The following is a 22,718-nucleotide window of genomic DNA, read 5'->3' on the forward strand; positions in this document are numbered from 1 at the left end:
AATCAAAACAGAGCCTCACACCACAATTTTCCCATACAAAACATTAGATCAGTGAAGAAAACATCAATTCTACAAGGAAACCCTTCGTCCGTAAACAACTAACCCAAACAAACGGTAAATAAACGTAAAATTCCCCGATTCATGACTTATGCCCGTCGCCACCTTTCCCCATGCACCAAAAACATAAATCAACGCAAATCATAGCAGATTAACAGCATATTAACCCAGAAGACGCAATTAACCGATCAAAAACAGCTGGGTGTCCGAATTATCGGTTCAATTGGTGCCAACGCCCGCAAATCCGATTGGAATTTCAGATCTGCGTACGCCGGCGACCGTGATCTCACATCCTAGCTCAGTAGCCTTCCCACAGACGGCGCCAGTTGGTGTTTCATGAAACCAACACCTAAACTATGAGGTGAAAAGCATAAACTATACCTAGTAAAGTTGATCAGAAAGAGTGAAATGAAGCGATCGGAAAATAGGAGCTCAAAGGAAAACTAGCTGTTGTATTTGAAAGTATCTGATAGCGTAATCGCAATACACGAGTGCGAGATCTATTTATAGAGTACAAAGAAGGGTAAAATGGTAAAATTGGTGTAAGCGCATGTATTTGGCGTGATCGAAGGGTATATCCGGAATTTCATCTTTACGCGGGAAGTCTTCCGTGTTTCTGGCGGCCCCTTTGATGGAGGTGATCTCTCTGGCGTGGAGGACTTCTCTGGCGTGGATGACTTCTCTGACGTGGAGGACTTCTCTGGCGTGGATGACTTCTCTGGCGTGGATGACTTCTCTGACGTGGGGGACTTCTCTGGCATGGAGGATTTCTCTTATTTGAATCCTTTCTCTATTCTGCACATATTACTCCTCATCATTATCCACTATTTTTTTAAAATCGTATCGTCCACAAAGTGAAAATGATATCGTGGGCGGAGGGAGTACAAAATTTAATTACCTAAATTTATTTTTAGTGACTTTAAAGGGAATGTGAAGATATTAAATCATAAATATATATATTCTCCTTTCTCACTATATATATATATATAGTATATATATATATATATATAGGAGAGAGTTCAATGGAGACCATTCCCTTAGATAAAGAATAAAGACCAAATCATGTGCGTCGATCTTGCTTAATCTAATGGTGATAATTTAACCTTTAATTGTGATTTTATTTCATTTACTTTATATAATAAAGGTCAGATTTGTCATTTTGTTCTCCCAACTCACGCTCTCTCTCTCAACTCACGATCTTTCTTCTCCCAACTCACGCTCTCTCTCTCTCTCTCTCTCTCCCTTAAGCTGCCGCCGCTATTGTTCTTCTCCGGCAAAGTCGTCGGCAGCAGTCGGCGTCTCTCATCCCTCGGTCTCTCCTACTGGAAATCACTCTCATCTTTATCTGCCTCCCTTCGACAGCAGTCCAACAGCCACCGTCGCCACCGCTCTTTCATTTTTCAGATCTGGCGCCTCTCAGCTGCAGTCGCCTTTCACTTCTCGCTCGCTTTTCTCGACCAGACGACCATCGACGAAGAACGCCAACGCCGCTGCCTCTCTGCCCGCCTTCTTCGGCAGCCGTGGCGAGATGCCTCCCTCCCCAATCTCCGAACCCTAATCCTCCGCCTCAATTCCTTCTCTGGCACCCTCCCGCCTCAATTGCAGCCGTCAAATCCCTCCAAACGCTGAAGATTTGTGGCAGAGGGAAGAAAAATGGGCGAAGGGAGACTGTCCGGGGAGTCCTCGCCGGTGAAGAGCGAATGATGACAGTGTGGTTTTTCTTATTTCGTAAAAATACTAATGTTCGTCGAAAAATAAATGAACATATTAATGTTCGTCGATATGTTCGTAGAAAAATAAATAAACATAATAATGTTCGTCGATATGTTCGTAAAAAATATCAGGTCCCATAATGGGAAGAGATGAATTTTTGGGATTTGTTCAACGAGATCCCAGAATTTGGTGGATTTGAGTGGACATATTTGCCCTTTTCGAATTAAATAAATTTAAATAACCAATATTTAATTACATATATATATATATATATATATATATATAGGGGCGAGCTCCAATGAGACCCCCTATTTTTCGTGTAACATGAGTACAATGAATAAGACATATAATACTAATGAACAAAATGTATATCTAATGAACAAGATGTATATACTGATGAAAAATAAAATTTAAGAAATTCGTAATGAATAAGACATATAAACTGATGAATAGGGCTGTATATACTGATGAACAATGCAGTATATACTGATGAATAACAAAATTTAAAATATTCTGCTCCCTCCAGGATTCGAACCCTGCGAAAAAAAATCACCCTCCAGATACAATATCAATTATAGGATTGATAAAATAAACGCACCAAATCGTGCCCTAGATCTTACTAAAATTAGGGGGTCTCATTGGAGCGGCCCCCTATATATATATATATATATATATATATATATATATATATATATATATATATATATATAAAGAAAAGATCCAGTGAAAATCTATGATGAAAAATGAGAATATATATTCAAATTTTGATATTTATTCGAATTAATCATGTGAAACAAAAATAACAAATAATCAATAAAATATACAAATATAATAGTTATTCTCATTTGGATTTGAATACTAAAGGGCTGTTTAATTTGAAGAATTAAATATGATTAGATGATAACTTATTCTGTTCGGTGTATCTGATTCCGTATTCAATCACATAAGAATAGTCTTGAATTATGAGTCTTGACCTATCCTTATAACAAAATTAATCTGAGACAAATTCAATTTCGAGTAATCTCCGGACAATTTAATCTCGTCAATCGAATGCCCCTGAAGAAATAAAAATTTCATCACATTAATTAAATACAAATATTCGTATATAACATTAATTTATTTATAAATTTCACTCCATCCGTCCCATAAGAAGTATGATATTTTCTATTTTCGTTCGTCTCATAATAAAACATCACTTCTCTTTTGGGATATGACTCAACTTTTCTTTTTTTAATCAAAATCACTCATTTTTATATAATTTCACAATCAATTCAATTACAATTGCTCATTTTCACTCAACATATTATCTAATAATTTTTTTAAAAAAATTAATATCATCTCATATGCGATACTCTATTACGAGACGAAGAGGGTATTATTTATTAGTTAGTCTCATTATCACAAAAAATATCATTCTCATCTAAAGAATACCCATACAACAATATGGCATAAAAGGAACCTTAAAAGTGATAGTAATACTCTGTTTATATTTTTGTAACACACGTGCAAGTTGAGATTTGAAATGATCGTGAACGCAATCGCAAGAAGAAGCCGATGGTGAAGCAACCCTTGCTACCCTCAACCTCCGGCGACGAAAGACGCCGCCCCCGGTCGCCTGGATGTGTGGAGTTGAAGAAGCTATGGCAAATAGCAGCTCCCTCAATCTTTTGTCGGCTCGCTATGTTTTCTCTCACTATTATTACCCAATCTCTCGCCGGCCACCTCGGCCAAAATCAGCTCGCCGCCATCTCCATTGTCACCACCGTCATCATCTCCATCACCTTTGGCTTCTTGGTTAATCTTCCTCCCCATTTATCGCATTAGCCGCACCTAATTTTTTTGTTTCAATGATGTTACTTTTTGTGGTTAAAATTATATTATCATGCTTGTGTTAAGGAAAAGGAAAGATCGCCAAGTGAGGTGAAAAATTGGGCTGTCAATAGCAGTTTATTTAAGGGCGAAAAATATGTGCTTGATGTCTGATTTCACACCTGTATGCTCTACTACACAATGTCAATTTAGTGTTTTTGGTGTGTGTGTGTGTGTTTACGGTAATGGGATGTTTTTGCACCTTTTCTCCTATAGCTTGCAGCAAATTTGACTCCAAGATTCTTAATTTCTATAATTTGCAGCAGATTTGAGTTCAAGATTCTTAATTTATATGACTTGCAGAAAATTTGTGTCCAAGATACTTTCTACAACTCGCAGCAAATTTGAGTCCAAGATTCTTAATTTCTATAACCTGCTGCAAATTTGAGTTCAAGAATCTTAATTTCTATAACTTGCAACAAATTTGAGTTCACCATTCTCAATTTCTATAACTTGCTGCAGATTTGAGTGCAAGATTCTTAATTTATGTTAATAAGATTTGCTCTTTTGCGAAGTGTTATCGAGCTAATTGATTGAACTCCATTCCAACAATAATTCTTGCATGGTTTTTCTTGTTATGTTGGTTGTCTAAAATAATTGATTAAGATTATCGATATCTGAAGCATGCCTCCTCGTTATTAGCTAGGAATGGCTAGTGTGCTTGAAATGCTGTGTGGACAAGCCTATGGAGGAAAGCAATACTACCTGTTGGGTATATATTTGCAACGCTCGTGGGTGGTATTATTTCTGAGCTCGATTGCTCTTCTACCTCTGTTTATTTTTCTCGAACCAATACTGAAGCTCGTGGGGCAGCCGGAGTTATTAGCGGAGCTGGCAGGTCAGGTGGCATTATGGCTGATTCCTATGCACTTGAGCTTTGTGTTCCAGTTCACTTTGACGAGGTTCTTGCAGTGCCAGTTGAAGACTTCTGTTGTTGCTTGGGTGTGTGGTGCGGTGCTTGTTATTCATGTGTTAATAAGTTGGGTTTTCGTTTATAATATGAGGGTTGGCATTGTGGGAATAGCCCTCACTCTCGATTTCTCATGGTGGATGTCTGTCGTGGGGATGTTTATCTATAGTGTCTGTGGTTGGTGCCCTAATTCTTGGACTGGTTTCTCTACGGAGGCTTTCACCGACCTCTGGGACTTCTTTAAACTGTCTCTAGCTTCTGGTGTCATGCTCGCGTATGTTCCCAAATCCCATGCAATCCCTACATGAATCGAAATCTCTAGAGCAACCTTTAATCTTCAAAGTCTTATTTTTTTTCAGGTTGGAGAATTTTTACTTTAGGATGTTGGTACTGGTCTCGAGCATTAAAGGTGCAGAGGTTGCTGTTGATGCCTTGTCCATATGGTTGGTGGATAATGATTCTTCTCGACTAGTTTTATAGGCTGAGAGGTAGTCGAGATCTGCTGGCTTTTGTGCTTATATTAAGTATTAACTTCTTCTTCGTGTCTGACAGCATTAGCTTCTACGGTTGGGAGTCCATGATACCGATGGGACTATATGCAGCAACCGGGTATGTTCTTTTTTGTCTAGAAAAATCTGCATTTAAAATTTCTTTATCATTTGCTTCTATCATACAAATTGTGTAAAGGGAGGGGGACAGTTAGCAGGCTAATATAAATGTCAAGGGGTTGGTTTTAGTACCTCAAATCTTACGCAGATGGTTCGACTTTGGTCACAGTAAGGGTGCGAAGATGGTCTTATGGACTGATCGCGCAATGCATGATAGGATGAAAATTTTGCTCCTACAAAAATTGATGTTTGTGATCTTAGCTTCTTCATGCATTCGACAACAGTAGCGATTGACAGACCTGAGGTGTGTCTAGCTTTATCGGAAAATGAAATTTTAATGGCTAGGGACTCCATTGAATTAGCACCCTACAAAATATAATTATAATTTAGTAATATGTTCTCATCTACAAAAAGGTGAAATGTTTTTTGTAACACTGATCTTACTATAAGAAGTCATACGCTTGTATATTGAACTTCTTAGGTTTGTGAATTTTATCATAGATCTCTGCCTCAACCTTATAACTTCGGATTCGACAGAAGCCACATATGATTCCATTTTAAGCTTTGCTGTATGTTGCATCTCTACCATACTGTCTTACACTTCTTGCTTACTGATTTATTTCGTTTGTTTGCTTTTCTTCGATTCATCCCATGCTAAAGATACGTGGGTTTTCCACTTCATTGAATATCCCTCCCTCGATGAACTCAGGATCCGTGTAGCATGTGAAATTGGAGCTGGAAACGAGAACTCCGCAAAGCTTGCTGCTAAAGTTTCTGTCTTCAACTCTCTAATGATCGGTTTCCTATTCTTTGTAATAATCATTGCCTTCCCGGAAAAGATTGCAATGATCTTCGTATCTAGCTCCTCCGTAATCTCAATGGTCGAGGAACTAGCCTTGTTATTGGCAATAACCATTCTCTTCAACTGCATTCAACCGATTCTTTCAGGTAAGAGAAGCTATGTAGATATGTAATCCAATTATCTTTCTCTTACCATTCTAGACAAATTACTCGAATATTGACTCTTTTAGTCACGGACTAATTCTTTTGTTACTCTATCCACATTTTGTTTTTGAAATACATTTTTGAGCTAGAACAATTGCCACTAGAAATCACGATATGGCAACCATTGGCATGCATCAAGACTTCCCTATTATAATTATAATTTACTTATGTAATAAAGGAATACATTCTTGATTTTGAATCTTGGATTTGCAGGCGTAGCTGTTGGATGTGGTTGGCAAGTCTGGGTTGCCTACGTTAACATCGGGAGCTACTACATCATCGGAGTGCCTCTCGGGATCTTCTTGGGATGGTATCTTCATTTTGGCTTAGAGGTATAACTTTTCTACAAAGATGACTAATGAAAAGGCCATTTAAAAAAGAAAAGCTGATGAAAAGCAAAGGCATTTGAACTCTTCAAATTCTTTTGCATTTCGAATAGCAACATTTGCAGATGTTCTTGACATTTGCAACTTTAGAGTTGTTGCTGCTGGCATGATGAAATAGTGTCACGATTTTGATCTTGATACCTTGTTGAATCTGTGAAATAATCAACCTTATATGATATATCTATATGGTTTTGCAGGGCATATGGGCCGGGATGATCTGTGGGACGATTATTCAGACGTTGATACTGTCCATTATCATGGTTAGGCGTCCTTGGGAAAGGAGGCGAAACTCCATCATCGTATCAACTCCTCCGTCCCTTGCTAAAAGGCAAAGACCACCACCGGATCTCATGAATGATGCCCAGTAAACTCTGAGAATTCTGGCCAAAATCTTTTATTCAACACCCCCCCAAAAAAATGGTCACCAGAGAGCTGATGTGGCATGGCTCATCGAAGCCGGTATGGGGGCATAGCCAAAGTGCAACTGTTCAAATGTCGTGTTAAAAAATTGTACATGTAAGTATAAAGGCATGGGAGCTCATGGTGGTAGAAAGAACTGTCTTTGGTTATTGGTTGTATTTTGTTATTTTGGAGAGTTTATTGATAGATATCTCGCTCTGTATCTATTAAGCTGCACATGAACTTGTATTACACTGTCAATTGATAGTGATTTTTTACTCTTCAGCCACACAGATAATTACTGAATTTGTAATTGAAGGTAAATCATCGGAGCCAAGTCTCATGGTTTTAGCTACAGCATTGATATGATATACCTACATTCATTTATGCACAAACATACACATATTTTATACAAGTCAAACAAAAAAGTACACTATGCACTTTATAATGCAGAATTTTTCTATATCAAGATTTAAAAATATATATACCAATAGGCGGGGTCGGGGATTCAAGTCACGGAAATGAGGAATTATTATTGATCCTCTTTAATTAGAAAAAAAAAAGAAGCCTAAGTACAAGTTTGTTAGTGAGCCTAACCTATTTAGTAAAGAAGAGTGAGGAAATAATTTTATCAACCCTCTGAAAATTGTTCAGCAGGATATAAATTATAAAGTGATCTTCAAAATTTGAATGAACTCTACAAGCATCCATTGTATGCAACAAGCTTTGCTCCCACAGAAATGGGGAAGAATTTTGACAAAACAAATTTCATGAAAATGTCTTCCTGGAAACTTACAGTTTGCAGCAATTTCATCACTTTTTCTTCCGTGGGGTCGTCTCATACGGCGGAAGAGGAACGCCAAACACCCAGTCTAGAACGTTGAGGTACTTGGACCGGAAGACGTCCCTCTCCATGGCATAACAATGCATGATAATTGCTGTTGATATGCTGAAGACCAAGACGTCGGCTCTTTTGAAACTCTTTGAGTGAGGCAAGTAACCTGCATCAGCCATGCATGTGAAGAAGCTCTCGATTGCTCGTGCGAGGCAGTACAGGGATATCTCGATCCTTCTGCTCTTTTTCTCAATTGCTAGAGCTAGACCAGTTGGAAACTGTTTCAAATAAAACGCATCATAAGTAAGACAAGCTCACTCTCACAGCGAAAATTTTACTTGCTCGAATGATTTTTCTTTGTCCAAGGAAATGAATAAGAATAGTATATTTACCGTCCCCATCGCCACCATGGGAATGTTACATCTCTTCAAGATCCTAAACAGGATGCACGTCCATATCCTGAGTGGAGATAATTTCACACAATAATCAAGATTATAGCAACAAAAGTAATAAAATAAAAATAAAAACAAAGAGGGGATTATCCAATGAAAAGTTTTATATAATTGAAATTGGCATTTGTCTGAAAACAGTGGACCTCAAATTATGATATTTAAATTCATCTCTTACCATGCAGATGAACAGTACATTGAGAGAAACAAGCTTGACCTGGCAGTACCAAGAAGACCTTTCCATAAAATCGTGTGAGGTCTGAAAATATTTAATCATAGATGTATCAGCAATAGTTCACAGAAGTGTCTAAAAAACTCACACAGAATATCAACAAATTGAAGAAGTTAGTAAGAAATATGAAAATGATGGTAGAGTAGCAAAGGCATTAGTTACACCAGTAAACCCACATCACGAACCAGGTAACTTCATGATACATCATGCAGAAATACGAAGTGGAGGAAAATAGATAATCCAATTGCAAATATTAAGGGTGTGTTCTCTTTTATGGATAAATTTATCATGGAAAAAAGAGGGATAACAAAAATTTATGCCTTTAAATGCCTCCTTTCTTTTCCCAAATTTTCTACAAAAGAGAAGTTCACCATTTTTTCATTCCTTCTTTTCACTTCAAGGAAGGATAATATTATCCCTCCAAAAAATTTAAAGGCATAAATTTTTGTTATCCCTCCTTTTTCCATGATAAATTTATCCATCATAGAGAACACACCCTAATATACTATAATGTAGCAAACCTATTATCAAGTTCTCAGGTAAATAGTTAGGTGACTAGTTAGTTCAGCTAATATGAAAATTTGCCTCCGTGTATAGTCCAATGGAGAACATGGCTTCCATGAAAGGGATTTGAAATTGAGCTGTTTGGAGGATGAACATAAATTAACTTGCAAGGAGGAAGGAAACAGAAGAAAGAAGGTTACAAAAATTTTCCAAGGCTAAAATAAGATGGTACATTATATGATTCCTTTGTTGGGCAATCAGAGCATGTATTATAATGGCAAGCTTCATCAAACCATCACAAGGGAACAATTCTATGTTAATTTTATTATTTTAGATGAACCTAGTGCAAGCTGTTTAGTTAACTAATTAATGGAGCATGCGTGTTTTCTATTATTGAGGACTACTTGAACAAACAGGGACTCACAGGAGACATTCCTACATTGACTGAATCTAACTCTGCTATTCTAGTTGCACATAAATCATTTATAAAAGAGGAGTTAATAACAACAACAAGAATTACCTTTTCAGGAGACCTTGACGATGCACAATCAGGGCAGGTATCAGATAGACTGGGAGATAAACTGGTACTGCTCTTTTATAGGCTTGAAGAAGAAAGGAAAAGAAATGTGATCCACATGCTTGGTTGGCATGGATAATCTGAAGAAAGCATATATATTTTTACAGATCAATAAAGGAAATGAACAAGTAATAGCAAGGAAGTATGGCCATGTTTTGGTCCAAACATGCAAAAGTCATTTCTCACGGGGACACTCTCAGCAAATACTGTACATTGCCTGTGATTATGGACGCTTTTCAAGAGTAGACTAGGTTGGCAAGAGTTACAGAAATGAATGGATGTGTGTGTGTGTGGAGAATCCCAGAAAAAGGTGTTTACTTAATTAGGGTAGTTTGACCTACCGAGCAAGGTATTTTCATTTGCGGATCTAGTTTGACATCAACACCATTGGACTTGTAGAATTTCTCTATTGCATCCAAATTTGTGAATGGTAGACCACATGCAATGTCTCTAACACCATTCAGGATGACAGGTGCCTTTGCCCCATGCTTATTCAGAAACGATTTATAAGATTGGGGCAAACTATCTTGCTTCAGAATATAAGCTGACCTGAAAAAGAATACCCCCATATTACATTGTTATATATTCATAGGAAAATGAACTAACTTATATACTACAGGACATCAGATCATATCCTGTGATGAGTCTTCTACATATATGAATTGAAAATATCCAGATTGAAAACCTGTAGGTTGTTCAGAGAATCAAAATTGACTTGGCAGACCAATTAGAATAAAAACCTTTTGGTTCCTTATGTGAGGATCACCATGAAAAAGTCGAAAAGCCTTTCAGATTGTCATACACAACAGGTCTAGAAGTAAGGCATAATATAACCACAAATATAGTACATGTCTTAAACTCCATGATTTGATCAAAACAGGTTTTCCATAAATGCTTCTACTTCAATTTTAAACTTCTCGGCTCTTTTTTTTTTAGGTTGAACTTACACATGTACTATGGCGAAGGTTTTTCAGAATTATTGAACCCAATGAACTCTGCATTAAAAGAGTACATATATGCTCATCATACCCCCTTCACCTCTGACTTTCACTAGCAACCTCGAACAATCTAACAAACCAACTTTGCATGTCAATGCTCCAAGAGTAACATGCCAATATAGGCAGCATATACCATTCGCAGACACCTATAGCTTTACCAGCTAATTGATTTTGACCCACTTTTTCCAGAACAATTAAGAAAATGGTGAATGATGGAACATGTATAATATATAAATATATATGCAGTACTAAAAACTTGACCTAGAACAAAAATTTTGGGTAGGAAATAGGGCCTTACAGAATCTGGGAAGAAGAGAGACACATAAGGAAAATATCTCCATGTGCCCATGTAAGAGGCTTACATATACGACCAAATCTCTTGCTTTTTATCCCACATCGTGAAGCCAAAACAGTGGCACGCATTAGGATGTAAATTGCCAAGCTTGTATGTTGTGTATTCAACCCAGTAAGCAGCATCGATGGCCCTGCTACTGCACCTGCCAGCAAAGCCCTCCACTTTGCCGTCCTAAATAATTAGGAAATTCCAACAACCAAAATGCTGAATTGGCACACATTTCCTACTTATTAAGTAGCAAATATAATATTTAAATGGAAATGTAATGAAGATTAAAAACCATGCCTTCTGTGACCACCCATAGCAGCAATAATTTCATCCACAGATACAAATGTTCCTGCAAATGTACCAAGAAACAGTCCGTATCTTAATGTCTCTTTCAAAGCCATGATCAAATCTGCACTAGCTGAAGTCATTTCTACTTTCCTGAAAAGAAAACCATATTCACAAAATGTTGGTTAATAAGTAAGTTCCTCAGTTACTTCATATACAAAACATTAACTCTACTAACAAACAAAAAGGCATATAGTATGTGTATTAGCTTTTTAATTCAGACATTAATCCTTTTTTTTACACCTGCAAGGAAAACACAAACTATAATTTCATGAAATTTCAGCCTTAACAGTGCCATGCATAAATTTCGGTCACCTTTATAAAATTGATATCTCACCAAAATTACAACCTAGCAGCTCGTAAAGATAGATATATTGCAACAACTTCGTTACTTCATGTTCCAGAACTTTAATTATAACCTAATTTTTGGAAAATAGACGTTAATGCAACTAGGCAAATAAAACTCAAACGCCACTAGTGTAAGCTGAATATAATAATAAAGCCACAACACAAAATCAGATCTCTCCAAATCGAGAGACTAATTCAATCAATAAGCAAAGCAAAGCTCGAAAACACTTACCTAGATGAGGGGAGCAATTGCCGGCGGCGGAGCCGAGTGAGTAGAGCGAAAATGGCGAGTCCGCCTTTGAGTCCTGCGCCGATAGCGAAGCCTTTAACGGAAGCTGTGTAGACTCTCCACGACTTATCGTAGTCCTGAACCGGATAGGAATCGAAGCTCAGCAGAGAGCACGACGACGAAGATGATGGCAGGCTCGAGCTCGACGATCGCCGCCTACTGCACTCGGCGCAATCGTTGGACCCACACGTGCAATCCGCCACCGCATCGGGTGAGCTGTATTCCCCTCCTCCGTCACCGGAATCCACCATCTTCGGCGCCGGAGTGTTAGAGAGAGAGAGATTGGTAATATCGAAAGGCGAGTGAGGGGGTCACACGTAGATTAGGCAGTTGATCGTTATATTAAATTAAAAAAAAAACTGCTTAGGGTTTATATGATTTTAGCTTTTATGAAGAAAAAAATAATAATAACTTTTTTCGTCTCAAAAAAAAAAAAAAACTTTTTTAATTAATTTTTTAGAACATAATAGTATTGAGTAAAGAGTGCACGGCATATCTAGAAACTTTTCATGCTAAAATTTTTATGTCTAATCAAATTAAGAAAGATAAATTTCATTGAGATGCTTATTTGTTTAGAATCAACTTGAAGAATAATCAAATTATTAAAAAATATTGAGATATAAATAAAATTGATATTATAAATTACTAGATTAAATATCCCAACAAATAAAAATAATAATTCACATTCGATGAGACTTGTTGTGTCTCTACTTTATCACTTGAGCAAAACAGATTTGACAAATTTTCAAATTAATTAATTGGAAAATACTATTAGAATTATTAAAGATTCCTCCTTTATCTAAAAATAAGATGATTCGTGGATACTAGTATTTAGAACTAATCTTCGTTGTGAATTGTGATGTTACCTTTCCACAATATGTCAAAACTATGATAGATGCTAAATATGAATTTTGGACCATTTATTTTGGCTACGACATTAGGTTGGCTGCTACCGCGAGGCACTAAAACTCTGTAGCTTGCAAAAAGAAAAGAAGTATTATTCTCCTTCCCAATAAAATTAAAACCTTTTCTTTTTCTAGTCTCAAAAATCAAAATTACAACACCTAAAATTTGGAATCAGTCACTATCAAAATGCTCACGAGTACTAAGAGATAATAGCTTGTAAATTGTTAGACTTTGGTCAAATTTTGATTTGTTATATTATAAAGATTATGCTTATGCATGTTAGTTATTACTCCATTCGTCTCATAAATTTTGACACGTATTTATTTTTGGGGCCGTCCCACGAATCTTGACACATTTTTAAATAAAGTAATAATTATTACCTTATCTTTCCTACTTTATCACTTTTATACTTTATTATCTGCACACTTAAAATACTAATCTACAATTCTTTAATTCACGTGCCAAAACTAAACGTGTCAAAATTCGTAGAACGAAGGAAGTATATTCTTAATTAAATTTAATTTTGTGAACAATCATATCAACTGATTCATGGTCACCTGAAAATTCAAGGTGGCCAAAATTATGACAGTTGTGTCAACATCAATTAAAATGTAAATAATTTATTGGATATAGAATTTGACTGGTATTGACATATGATACAAGTTTTTTGTGCAAAATTATTTTATTATTGAAGAATCACTCGAACTGTCTAGGATTTTGATTTTTGTAGAACCTTCACCAATTTTATAATCCAAACACAATAAAATACCCACACAATTGTAAATATAGCATTGGATATGAGCTTGTGTACCTAAAAATTATAATTAGCAATAAAATGTAAATTACAAGAAATTGGAAGAGTAACTTATGAAGCTTGTTGGTTGTCCAACTATAAAAATTGATTATTTGTTCAGGGCCTCAACACAGCCCAACAACAAATAGGTATAGTTAAATGGATCAGGAAACATAGGGTTGGTGTTAGTTGGCTACAAAGTTTAAGCTCTTTATTTCTACTTATTTTTCTAATTTCGTCTACAATCAACCAAATTCATGTAATCGAATTAATTCACTGCTGGTTCCGATAAACAATCAAAGCAAGAATATTACTTGTGCAAAAAATTATTGCAAGAATAATCAACGGAAAGAGGGGAAGGGAACGCAACGAAAAACACTCACCAGTTCAGAGATTGAACGGTCATCATCAGTTCATCACTACCGTCGAAATCAATACGAGTTACAACTTCATAAACCTAATTAATCGAGAACTAGTAATGAGATTGTGCAGAAATTGCGTGAAAACACAGCAATTTCAGGATGCAAAAGTCAGAGGAAAATGAGGAAGATTGGATAGATGAACAGAACTATAAAGTAAAAGAGTATTGAAATTCGGATCCAATTCCTCAACTTCTTCAGCTTCTGCTTCTCCTTCGCCAACTCGAACATCAACTTCTCAATCTTCAATTCATCCTGAAATCAACAACTTCTCAATGAGCACCGATTTCCACTCCGGTGGTAAAACTGCTTTTTTCGTAAGTGTTGGTGGAGATATAACCCATTTCGCATCAAATCCAAACACAAACAAACTAGATTCATAAACTAACAGCTAGCAAATTGTTTTGTAAATGAATTTCAATAGATTTTGATTCAGAATAATCTTCATAAATCCAAATGCACTAACTTGAACTTGGAACGCATATAGTTTGTTGTCTGTGTGTGTGCAATAGACCTGGAGTTGGGGAACATCGGTGGTTAAAGCTTTTGTGGCGTTTTTGAGGGAAGACAGCAGCATCGCAGCTTTCGCGCAACGAATTGCAGTCTGTGACTTCAGCTTCTCCGATTGCAGATCCTCACTAATCTTCTCCATCATTACTCTCTCTCTCTTAAGTTTTGAAGTGGAGCGAGGCTGCGACTGCGAGGGAAAAGATGGGGTGGTTTGATTTTTGAACGGGTTAAATACGGTCAAGCTACAAATTACATTTGACCTTTTTTCTAAAAAGATTTTGTATTTTTCATCAAAAAGGATTTTGTATTAGTAATTGGGGATGAGAAAATCATGTGTGGTGCTGTGGCCTTTGTGGGCACCGTGGATATGACTAGAGTTACAAGAGATATACTCATATTTTAATTTAATCAAATTTACATTTTATATTTATTTCAAGGGTAAATATCATAAAAATCCCTGAAGTATATCCGATTTATCAAAAATACCCTGAAACTTTTGAATTGTGCATATAAATTAAAAATCATTTGCATTAAAGCCATTCGATTTATCCGATTTATTAAAAATCATTTGCATTAAAGCCATTCGATCGTCACGCGCTCCGACTTTGAGGTAAAGGTGTTTTAAAAAAAAATCATGGGGATGAGTATAAATTGTTTATATTCTGAAATTATGTTGAATTTGTTGCAATTATTAAAGTTATTATGAGGAAGTTAAAGTTCACTATTGAGGTTTATGTTGAGGTTTCGCCAGGGATCCGTAAATAGGATCCAGGACTTTAATAGTCCTTGGGATGTCCCAATGCGAATTGAAGTTATATATGAAATGACTGTATGTGTTACCGTTATATTAACTTGGACAATTGCATGATATCCTACATTGAGTATACTTTGTATGCTCACCCCAATATTTAACATTTTTCAGGAAATTGAAGTTGGAGATGCCGTGGATGGTCGAATGGGTGTATCAAGTTATATTTTGAAAAATGATGCCTTTTTAACTTAACGTAGTATCTAATATTTTGTATAGTATAAGTCTTGCATCTCAAACCATGTTCTTTTGAACTTAGTTTAGCATCCAATATTTTTGGTATAGCATAAGTCTTGGATCCTAAACTATTTGCATATCATGTCCAACTTTTCAAGTTATAATTTTAGTACTTTATGTTTATGCCATGTCTTGAAACTTTTAAAATTCAAGTTTTATTTGAGTATTTTATTTATTAGTTTATTTATTTTGAAATTTATTTTAAAGTGAGCAAAATTATTTACTTTATGATTTTCCACATTAAAATGTTTTCAAATTCATATTTGACACTTTAAGTAGATTAGGGTGTTACACGGACCTCGAGGGTCGCTAAAATTCTAGCACGAATGGGAGCAAGAGCTGTGTGATTTTTATTATTTAATTTAAATTTAAAAAAATAAAACTATTTCATATGAATCATTATAATAAATCAAATCAAATCAAATCAATACAATAATTAATTTATTAATAGTCTCGGAGGAGCATAGATGAATCAATTAGAGGTTCAACTAATAAAAATTGCAAACTCCACTCGCACAGAAATGTGAATTGAAAGTCTCATTACTACGCCGGACCAGTCAAAAGAAAAATAAAAACATTTTTTAAAATTAAGACCCAACAAAATAGAACTCAAAAGAGTAATGCTAAACAGCCACATTGTGGTCACCCACAATTTATCTAATTAAAAAATAATTTAATTTATTTAATTTATTTTTTAAAATAAAAATAAGATTTAGTTATTTTATTATATTCTCTACGTTGTAATTATTTCTTTTGTAATTTTTTTGTAACTTTTTTATTTTTATTAAAAAATAAATAAAAAATAAAAAATAATTATTGAAAAATAACTACAATGTAGAGAATATAGTAAAATAACTAAATTCTATTTTTATTTTAAAAAATAAATTAAATAAATCAAGATTTTTTTTTATTGTACTAGTGTGTAGGTGGCCACCGTCTGACTGCATATATTTATTGAATTCAAAATAGTGTGACATGCGTCGTCATCTTGGAGGGGGTTTCAGTGCAGGCTGTAGCTGTAGCATCCAACCTCCCTCGTTTTCATGTGGATGGATTCAATCAAGAATGTGGCGCGCACTTTTTCACGCCACGTGCAATTTGAAAATAAAGAGGGCCCCCATGTTCTTAATTTTATTATAAATCATACACTAATTAATTCCAGCAACAATCACCCAACCACTTAGATTATTTATATTGAAACAGATCATCACATTATGACTTTATCCATATTGTAGAAAATCATAATAAAGTTGACACCTTTTATTTTCAGTGATAGGGAAATCTCATTGTTTCGTGATGAAACTATGGAAGAGCAAAAAGAGATGAGGGAAATAGACTCCTATAGTTTTCTATATCAAATTTCAACAGCATTTAATGTTCAACTAAACTCACATTTAAACTACTAACAAAAGGCTAAGCCCATCAATAGTTAAACTGTCCAACTTAATGTTCAAGGATATTATCATTGACATAGTACAAACTTGAATAACATAGTTTATATTGAATGTGAATTTTAAAAATTACTTATTTCAACAAACCACAACGATTGAGAGCTTATTTAAACCGAAACGAATTTTGAATAGATAATTATAAAAGATAGCTGAAAGTTTATATATAAATTTGAATAATACCCCAAGTCAATATATATATATATATATAGGGGGCGAATATTCAATAAACCACCCTTATTTTAAGAATTACGAACCAGCAAAAATGCATGAATTTTATGTATAACACGCATGAATAAACTGTATAAATGCATGAATTGCGAAAAATAATTTTTTGCTACCTTTGGGATTCGAACTCAGGACCATGAATTTATCCAACAAGGTGATGAATCAACCGTATATCTTGATGATCTAAGGGCTGAAAATGATTCATAATTTATATTTTAAGAAGCGTTCTTATTTTAGCCTTCTCCTATATATATATATATATATATATATATATATATATATATATATATATATATATATATAGGGGCGCGCTCCAGTGAGACCCCCTATTTTTCGTGTAACATGAGCACAATGAATAAGACATATAATACTAATGAACAAAACGTATATCTAATGAACAAGATGTATATACTGATGAAAAATAAAATTTAAAAAATTCGTAATGAATAAGACATATATACTGGTGAACATGGCCGTATATATTGATGAACAATGCAGTATATACTGATGAATAACAAAATTTAAAATATTATGCTCCCTCCAGGATTCGAACCCTGCGAAAAAAAAATCACCCTCCAGATACAATATCATACATAGGATTGATAAAATAAACGCACCAGATCGTGCCCTAGATCTCACTAATGCATTCACTGTAAAAATTAATGCATTCGCTGTTAAAATTAATGCATTCAAAAAAAAAAATTGCTTCCTTCAGGATTCGAACCCAGGATCTGCATTCATCCACCAAGATGATACATCCACCATAGATCTTGATGATCGAATGGCTGAAAATGGTTCTCCGTTCTTTTTTTATTTATGGTTCTTTCTTGAACCTCTCCCTATATATATATATATATATATATATATATATATATATATATACTCCATCCGTCCCCAAAATAAGTTCCTCTTTGGGGACGGCACGGGTTTTAAGGAAAATGGTAAAGTGTATTGATAGTGGAAAAAAAAATATGTTATAATTAGTATTGGGAGTGGTGAAAAGGTGAAAAGTAAGAATAAATAAAGTATTATTAGTGGTGGGGTAGTTGTCCAAAAATAGAAAGAAAGAAAGAGGAACTTATTTGAGGGACGTCCCAAAATGGAAAAAGATGAACTTATTTCAGGGACGGAGGGAGTATTTGATTATCCGTAATACCTTCTATAAAGGGTGAATGTACCAATTACTAAAAATTGGAAGAACTTCCCACTTACATAGTACAAATTCAAACACAACCCATTAAAACAAGGCATTATTCAATATTGAAATTGATTTTTTACTAAGGGTACATTTAATTTGGTTGTAAAATTTTCATTGGAAAAATGATAGATACAAAAAATTAAGAAAATATTTTTTTTTCTCTTTTTTATCATAAAAAATTAGAAAATATTGAAAAATATTTTTACACCCCTACCATAGGATAATATTAACATTGTGGAGAAAATGAGAGAAAATAAACAGCTTGAGAAAATATTCCGCACTATTCGAAGAAAATTTTTCATTATAGTAAACATATGAAAATAATGAAAAATGAGTGATAAATATATTTTTTCTTTCCTTTTTCATCAAAATAAACGCACCATTAAGAACAAAACTACCCAATAAGCGCATCCAACGATTGCGATTTTCTTCACCATAAAAGTTGTTTTTACTACTCCCTTTGTCATTTAACAAGTAATAAAGGCACACTCTTGTGGGACGTCCCCAAATAGAAATAAAGGCACACTCTTATGGAACGGAGGGAGTAGTACAAATTCATTCATCCTATTACAAATGTCTCATTACTTTTGGATACAAAAATTAAGAAATGCGTAAAAAATAGATAAAATGAATTAGTGAAAATTATTTAAATATTAAGTATACAGAGAGAATATATATTATTAAAAAAAATGAATATTTGTAATGAAACGTTTCATTATAAAAAGTGAGACATTTGTAATAGGAAGAATGAAGTATAAATTATTGCCCACTAGGACGCTAATTCGGATGTGGAAGATTACTTTCTTTATCGAATCCCAAGGATCCTTTGCTATTCTTGTTACAAAAAAGGCAAAAGCAAGAATTATATAAACCGACGCGCTTTCTCTGTCTTCGGACAAGCCAAAAATTCACTCTCACTCCCAAACATGTCTACTCTCTGCGTTCCATCTCAAGTCCCCCCTGTTGCCGAAGACTGTGAGCAGCTGCACAAGGCATTCTCAGGTTTGACTCCATCAACATTGCTAGAGGCTTTCTCTGTTCTTAGATTGGATGATTCATTGTTTGTTTTTCTCCTGCTTGAATCCAACTCGATGTGTAATTTTGTGCTTCGTGTAATATTGCTTTGATCTACGATGATCTATTTGAGATTGAGAAATATGTGAGAGTTGATCAGCTGGCGATCAGCGATGATCGCTGGTTAAATCTAGAATTGTTTGATCTTACATTTTGATGGAGAAGAGAGAACGGGAAAAGTGTAGAAATGCATTTGATTCTGATAGATCTTGAGAGTTTATTTGATGCTTGACCGATCTTATTGGCTGATCGGTGAGGAGAGCTTCGTAGGTCTCGATTGGTAGATCATTCGCCCGATTTTATAGGCTGATCATTGATGAAAGTTTTTGTTTAGACCTCAATTGGAAGGAAGATTGTGATAGATCTAACGTTGTTTTGTGTGATCGTATGTTGATCTTTCGATTTTGTTATGTTTCCTCGTGCATTATCTTGCATTCGTCTTTGATCTTCGTTTCTAGTAAGTGCAAAGTTTGTCAATTATTTGTGTAGACCTCAACTGGAAGGAAGATCTAACGTTGTTTTGTGTGGTCGTTTGTTGATCTTTTCGACTTGTTTGGTTTCCTCGAGCATTCGTGTTTGATCTTCGTTTTATGTTTGAGTGCAAAGTTTTTTGATTAATCATGCTAACTTTTCTTGTAATCTGTATGTTGTGGAACGCACATGAAGGATGGGGAACCAACGAGGACTTGATCATATCGATTTTGGGCCGTCGAAATGCCAGCCAGCGGAAGCTGATCAGACATTGCTATGCCGAAACTTATGGTGAAGATCTGCTCAAAGCCTTGGACAAGGAGCTCTCGAGTGACTTTGAGGTTTGAGTCGAGCATTTTTCATTTCTGTGTCGATTTCTGATTGATTTTTGTTAGAGATTTCGGTTGATCAAGTGTATAAACAGCTTAACATTGTTCAATAGCAACAAGTAATCTGATATACATTTCTATTTTCACGAGTCCAGAGAGTTGTGTTGGTGATGGCACTGGACCCTCCAGAGCGTGATGCATACTTAGCTAACGAAGCCACGAAGAAGTGGACAGCGAGCAATCAAATCCTCGTAGAGATTGCTTGCACAAGGTCTCCAAAGGAAATGATTCTTGCAAGGGAAGCCTATCATGCTCGTTTCAAGAAATCTCTCGAGGAGGACGTTGCTTATCACACGACCGGAGACTTCCGCAAGGTGAAATCTACTGAATTGATAATCTCATAACTTAGTAACGGGGAGCGTTGTGGGGTGCCATTTTGACTAAGATGTTGAAAAATTTCAGCTTTTGGTTCCATTGGTGAGTTCATATCGTTACAGTGGAGACGACGTTAACCTCCATCTTGCTAAATCAGAAGCCAAGATTCTACACGAGAAGATCGCTGCAAAGGAGTACAGCTGTGACGACGTCATAAGAATCTTGACCACAAGAAGCAAGGCACAGATCAATGCAACGCTCAACCAATACAAAAACGAGTTTGGCAACGAGATAAACAAGGTTATCAGGATCTCAAGCAAGATCATTCTTGTTTAACTCAATATTGCATTTCCTAAATATGTAATTCATGATTATTATGCAAGTGTGTGTTCTTGAGGTTGTTTGTGTGTGGGCAGGACCTGAAAGCTGACCCCAAAGATGAGTTCCTGGCACTCGTGAGGGCCACTGTGAAGTGTTTGGTCTTCCCCGAGAAGTACTTCGAGAAGGTGCTCCGCCTTGCAATCAACAAGCTGGGTACGGACGAGGGGGCCCTGACCAGAGTCGTCGTGACGAGGGCGGAGGTGGACATGAAGACCATCAAGGATCTTTATGTGAAACGGAACAGCGTGCCCCTCGACAAAGCCATCTGCAAGGACACCCATGGTGACTATGAGAAGATGCTGCTGACCCTCATCGGACATGTGGAAGAATGATACTTGGGATATACGAGTATTTTGAGGTTTGGGCTGATGTCTATGACAGTACGCCTCTGGTAATAAAAAGCTTCTTTGAACTTGTGTATCTTGTTCTAGTCTCCCATGTTTCTGCTGTGCTGTTTTTGTTGTTTTGAGCTGAATAATATTGTGTGATTACGAAATTTTCTACTCTCTCGGTTAGCTCTGTCCAATCTCATTTTATTTCTAATACTACTTCCTATGAAGTCCATCATTATCAAAACATTACTTAAAAATGATGAGTGACAAATATGAGATTTTGACTTACACTTCTTTTATTTGGTAAAGGAGGGATCTGAAACTTTAGGGGGATATGTTGTTCACCATTTGTAAGCACAGCTGATGTTTAGTGGAGTATTTTTCTTTTTCATTCGATTAATTAATTAGAATATGGGGCTTCAGTTTTTATGTAATTTGTAAGTTAATAGAATTAATGATCCGATAACAATTTATGAGACATAAGATGAAAAAGAAGAATACTGACGTGAATTTAATACCAATTGTACTCCATTAATTTGCGAGTGTTCTATGAAATCCATATACAGTTTATTTTGGAAAAAAAAAAAAACTGTAGTATTTCTCTACTTTGGAGTTTGGATGGATGATCGATAAAGATACTCATATATTTACTCCAGAAAATGAACTATTGGTTAAGTTTCTGACAAACTATTCCACCTTATCTCAGTCGCAAAATACGTGCAACAATATATTCTGACAAACTGTAAGGGATTCAAATTAAGTGAAGTAAATTAATTTATTGCACCCATATTGTCAGCAGCTTAAACAAAGAGTGACGCTATGGTTTAGTTATTTTATTGCATTCTCTATACTGTAAACGTAGTTATTTTTTTGTAACTTTTTTTTATTTTTATTAAAATGTAAAATAAAAATAAAAAATGGAAAAAAATAAATAAATAATAAGTACAATTAGAGAATATGATAAAATAATAAAATCCTATTTTTATATTAATAAATAAATTAAATAAATAAATAAATTTCTATTAAATTAATTTGTGGATGATCACAAATTCACAATGCTACGCCATAGTTTATTGTTTCATTTAAATTAAGATATGAAGACAACATTTACCTCGTAAATCGAATATTGTGAGTAATGTCTCTTTTCAAGAATTTGGAACAGTCGACTTTTAGCTTTACCAATAAAGATACTTTCATCCAAACTAAACTACTCCCCCGTCCCAATATTGTTGGCCACATTCTTTTCGGCACGGAGATTAAGAAATTGAGTGTTATGTTTTAATTGAGTGGTTTATATTTTTAAATAACTTTTTGTTTATCTTAATTGCTTAATTAGCAAATC

The 22,718-nt window shown here is 35.2% G+C and overlaps 4 protein-coding genes across 7 annotated transcripts; 2 read left to right on the forward strand and 2 right to left on the reverse strand.

Annotated features, from left to right (window-relative positions):
- The first annotated feature begins 3,198 nt into the window (after positions 1-3,198).
- LOC131010884 (protein DETOXIFICATION 27-like) lies at positions 3,199-7,284 on the forward strand. 2 transcript variants are annotated; one of them, XM_057938580.1, is made up of 7 exons: positions 3,199-3,564; positions 4,282-4,823; positions 4,909-4,992; positions 5,102-5,158; positions 5,867-6,105; positions 6,376-6,494; positions 6,746-7,284. In XM_057938580.1, the coding sequence occupies exons 1-7, from the start codon at positions 3,325-3,327 to the stop codon at positions 6,914-6,916; spliced, it is 1,452 nt and encodes a 483-aa protein (XP_057794563.1). In that variant the 5' UTR covers positions 3,199-3,324; the 3' UTR covers positions 6,917-7,284. The 2 variants fall into 2 exon arrangements, with proteins under 2 accessions (XP_057794563.1, XP_057794564.1); XM_057938581.1 differs by having other exon boundaries at positions 3,246-3,564; positions 4,286-4,823.
- Positions 7,285-7,573: 289 nt separating this feature from the next.
- On the reverse strand, positions 7,574-12,332 carry LOC131010882 (uncharacterized). Of its 2 annotated transcripts, XM_057938578.1 has the most exons (8): positions 11,811-12,332; positions 11,183-11,323; positions 10,841-11,068; positions 9,886-10,093; positions 9,488-9,624; positions 8,410-8,490; positions 8,175-8,241; positions 7,574-8,060 (listed from the first exon to the last, which is right to left on the reverse strand). In XM_057938578.1, exons 1-8 carry the CDS (start codon positions 12,116-12,118, stop codon positions 7,761-7,763), a joined length of 1,470 nt encoding a protein of 489 aa, XP_057794561.1. In that variant the 5' UTR covers positions 12,119-12,332; the 3' UTR covers positions 7,574-7,760. The 2 variants fall into 2 exon arrangements, with proteins under 2 accessions (XP_057794561.1, XP_057794562.1); XM_057938579.1 differs by lacking the exon at positions 11,811-12,332 and having other exon boundaries at positions 10,841-11,101; positions 11,183-11,319.
- Positions 12,333-13,926: 1,594 nt separating this feature from the next.
- On the reverse strand, positions 13,927-14,853 carry LOC131010923 (uncharacterized). Of its 2 annotated transcripts, none has more exons than XM_057938633.1 (2): positions 14,500-14,853; positions 13,927-14,240 (listed from the first exon to the last, which is right to left on the reverse strand). In XM_057938633.1, the coding sequence occupies exons 1-2, from the start codon at positions 14,638-14,640 to the stop codon at positions 14,097-14,099; spliced, it is 285 nt and encodes a 94-aa protein (XP_057794616.1). In that variant the 5' UTR covers positions 14,641-14,853; the 3' UTR covers positions 13,927-14,096. The 2 variants fall into 2 exon arrangements, with proteins under 2 accessions (XP_057794616.1, XP_057794615.1); XM_057938632.1 differs by having other exon boundaries at positions 14,452-14,835.
- A 4,287-nt stretch (positions 14,854-19,140) lies between these two features.
- On the forward strand, positions 19,141-21,540 carry LOC131010902 (annexin Gh1-like). Its single transcript, XM_057938604.1, has 5 exons — positions 19,141-19,416; positions 20,155-20,300; positions 20,444-20,662; positions 20,751-20,963; positions 21,080-21,540. Exons 1-5 carry the CDS (start codon positions 19,341-19,343, stop codon positions 21,374-21,376), a joined length of 951 nt encoding a protein of 316 aa, XP_057794587.1. The 5' UTR covers positions 19,141-19,340; the 3' UTR covers positions 21,377-21,540.
- Positions 21,541-22,718: the final 1,178 nt, after the last annotated feature.

Source organism: Salvia miltiorrhiza, chromosome 2 (genome assembly GCF_028751815.1).
Source record: "Salvia miltiorrhiza cultivar Shanhuang (shh) chromosome 2, IMPLAD_Smil_shh, whole genome shotgun sequence".
In the NCBI taxonomy this organism is placed as follows: Eukaryota; Viridiplantae; Streptophyta; class Magnoliopsida; order Lamiales; family Lamiaceae; genus Salvia; species Salvia miltiorrhiza.

What these genes read in the sequence shown, in the direction of transcription:
- LOC131010884 (XM_057938580.1), top strand. Translation starts at nt 3,325, where the DNA reads ATGGTGAAGCAACCCTTGCTACCCTCAACCTCCGGCGACGAAAGACGC. An exon ending in GTTGATGCCTTGTCCATATG is followed by an intron (nt 4,993 to 5,101) that starts GTTGGTGGATAA and finishes CGTGTCTGACAG; the next exon opens with CATTAGCTTCTACGGTTGGG. An exon ending in CATTCAACCGATTCTTTCAG is followed by an intron (nt 6,106 to 6,375) that starts GTAAGAGAAGCT and finishes TTGGATTTGCAG; the next exon opens with GCGTAGCTGTTGGATGTGGT.
- LOC131010902 (XM_057938604.1), top strand. Translation starts at nt 19,341, where the DNA reads ATGTCTACTCTCTGCGTTCCATCTCAAGTCCCCCCTGTTGCCGAAGAC. An exon ending in AGCTCTCGAGTGACTTTGAG is followed by an intron (nt 20,301 to 20,443) that starts GTTTGAGTCGAG and finishes TCACGAGTCCAG; the next exon opens with AGAGTTGTGTTGGTGATGGC. An exon ending in TTGGCAACGAGATAAACAAG is followed by an intron (nt 20,964 to 21,079) that starts GTTATCAGGATC and finishes GTGTGTGGGCAG; the next exon opens with GACCTGAAAGCTGACCCCAA.
- LOC131010882 (XM_057938578.1), bottom strand. Translation starts at nt 12,118, where the DNA reads ATGGTGGATTCCGGTGACGGAGGAGGGGAATACAGCTCACCCGATGCG. An exon ending in CTCTCTTCTTCCCAGATTCT is followed by an intron (nt 10,094 to 10,840) that starts GTAAGGCCCTAT and finishes ATTCTTTTTCAG; the next exon opens with GTCAGCTTATATTCTGAAGC. An exon ending in CGTCAAGGTCTCCTGAAAAG is followed by an intron (nt 8,491 to 9,487) that starts GTAATTCTTGTT and finishes AAATATTTTCAG; the next exon opens with ACCTCACACGATTTTATGGA.
- LOC131010923 (XM_057938632.1), bottom strand. Translation starts at nt 14,640, where the DNA reads ATGATGGAGAAGATTAGTGAGGATCTGCAATCGGAGAAGCTGAAGTCA. An exon ending in TATATGCGTTCCAAGTTCAA is followed by an intron (nt 14,241 to 14,451) that starts GTTAGTGCATTT and finishes TGTTGATTTCAG; the next exon opens with GATGAATTGAAGATTGAGAA.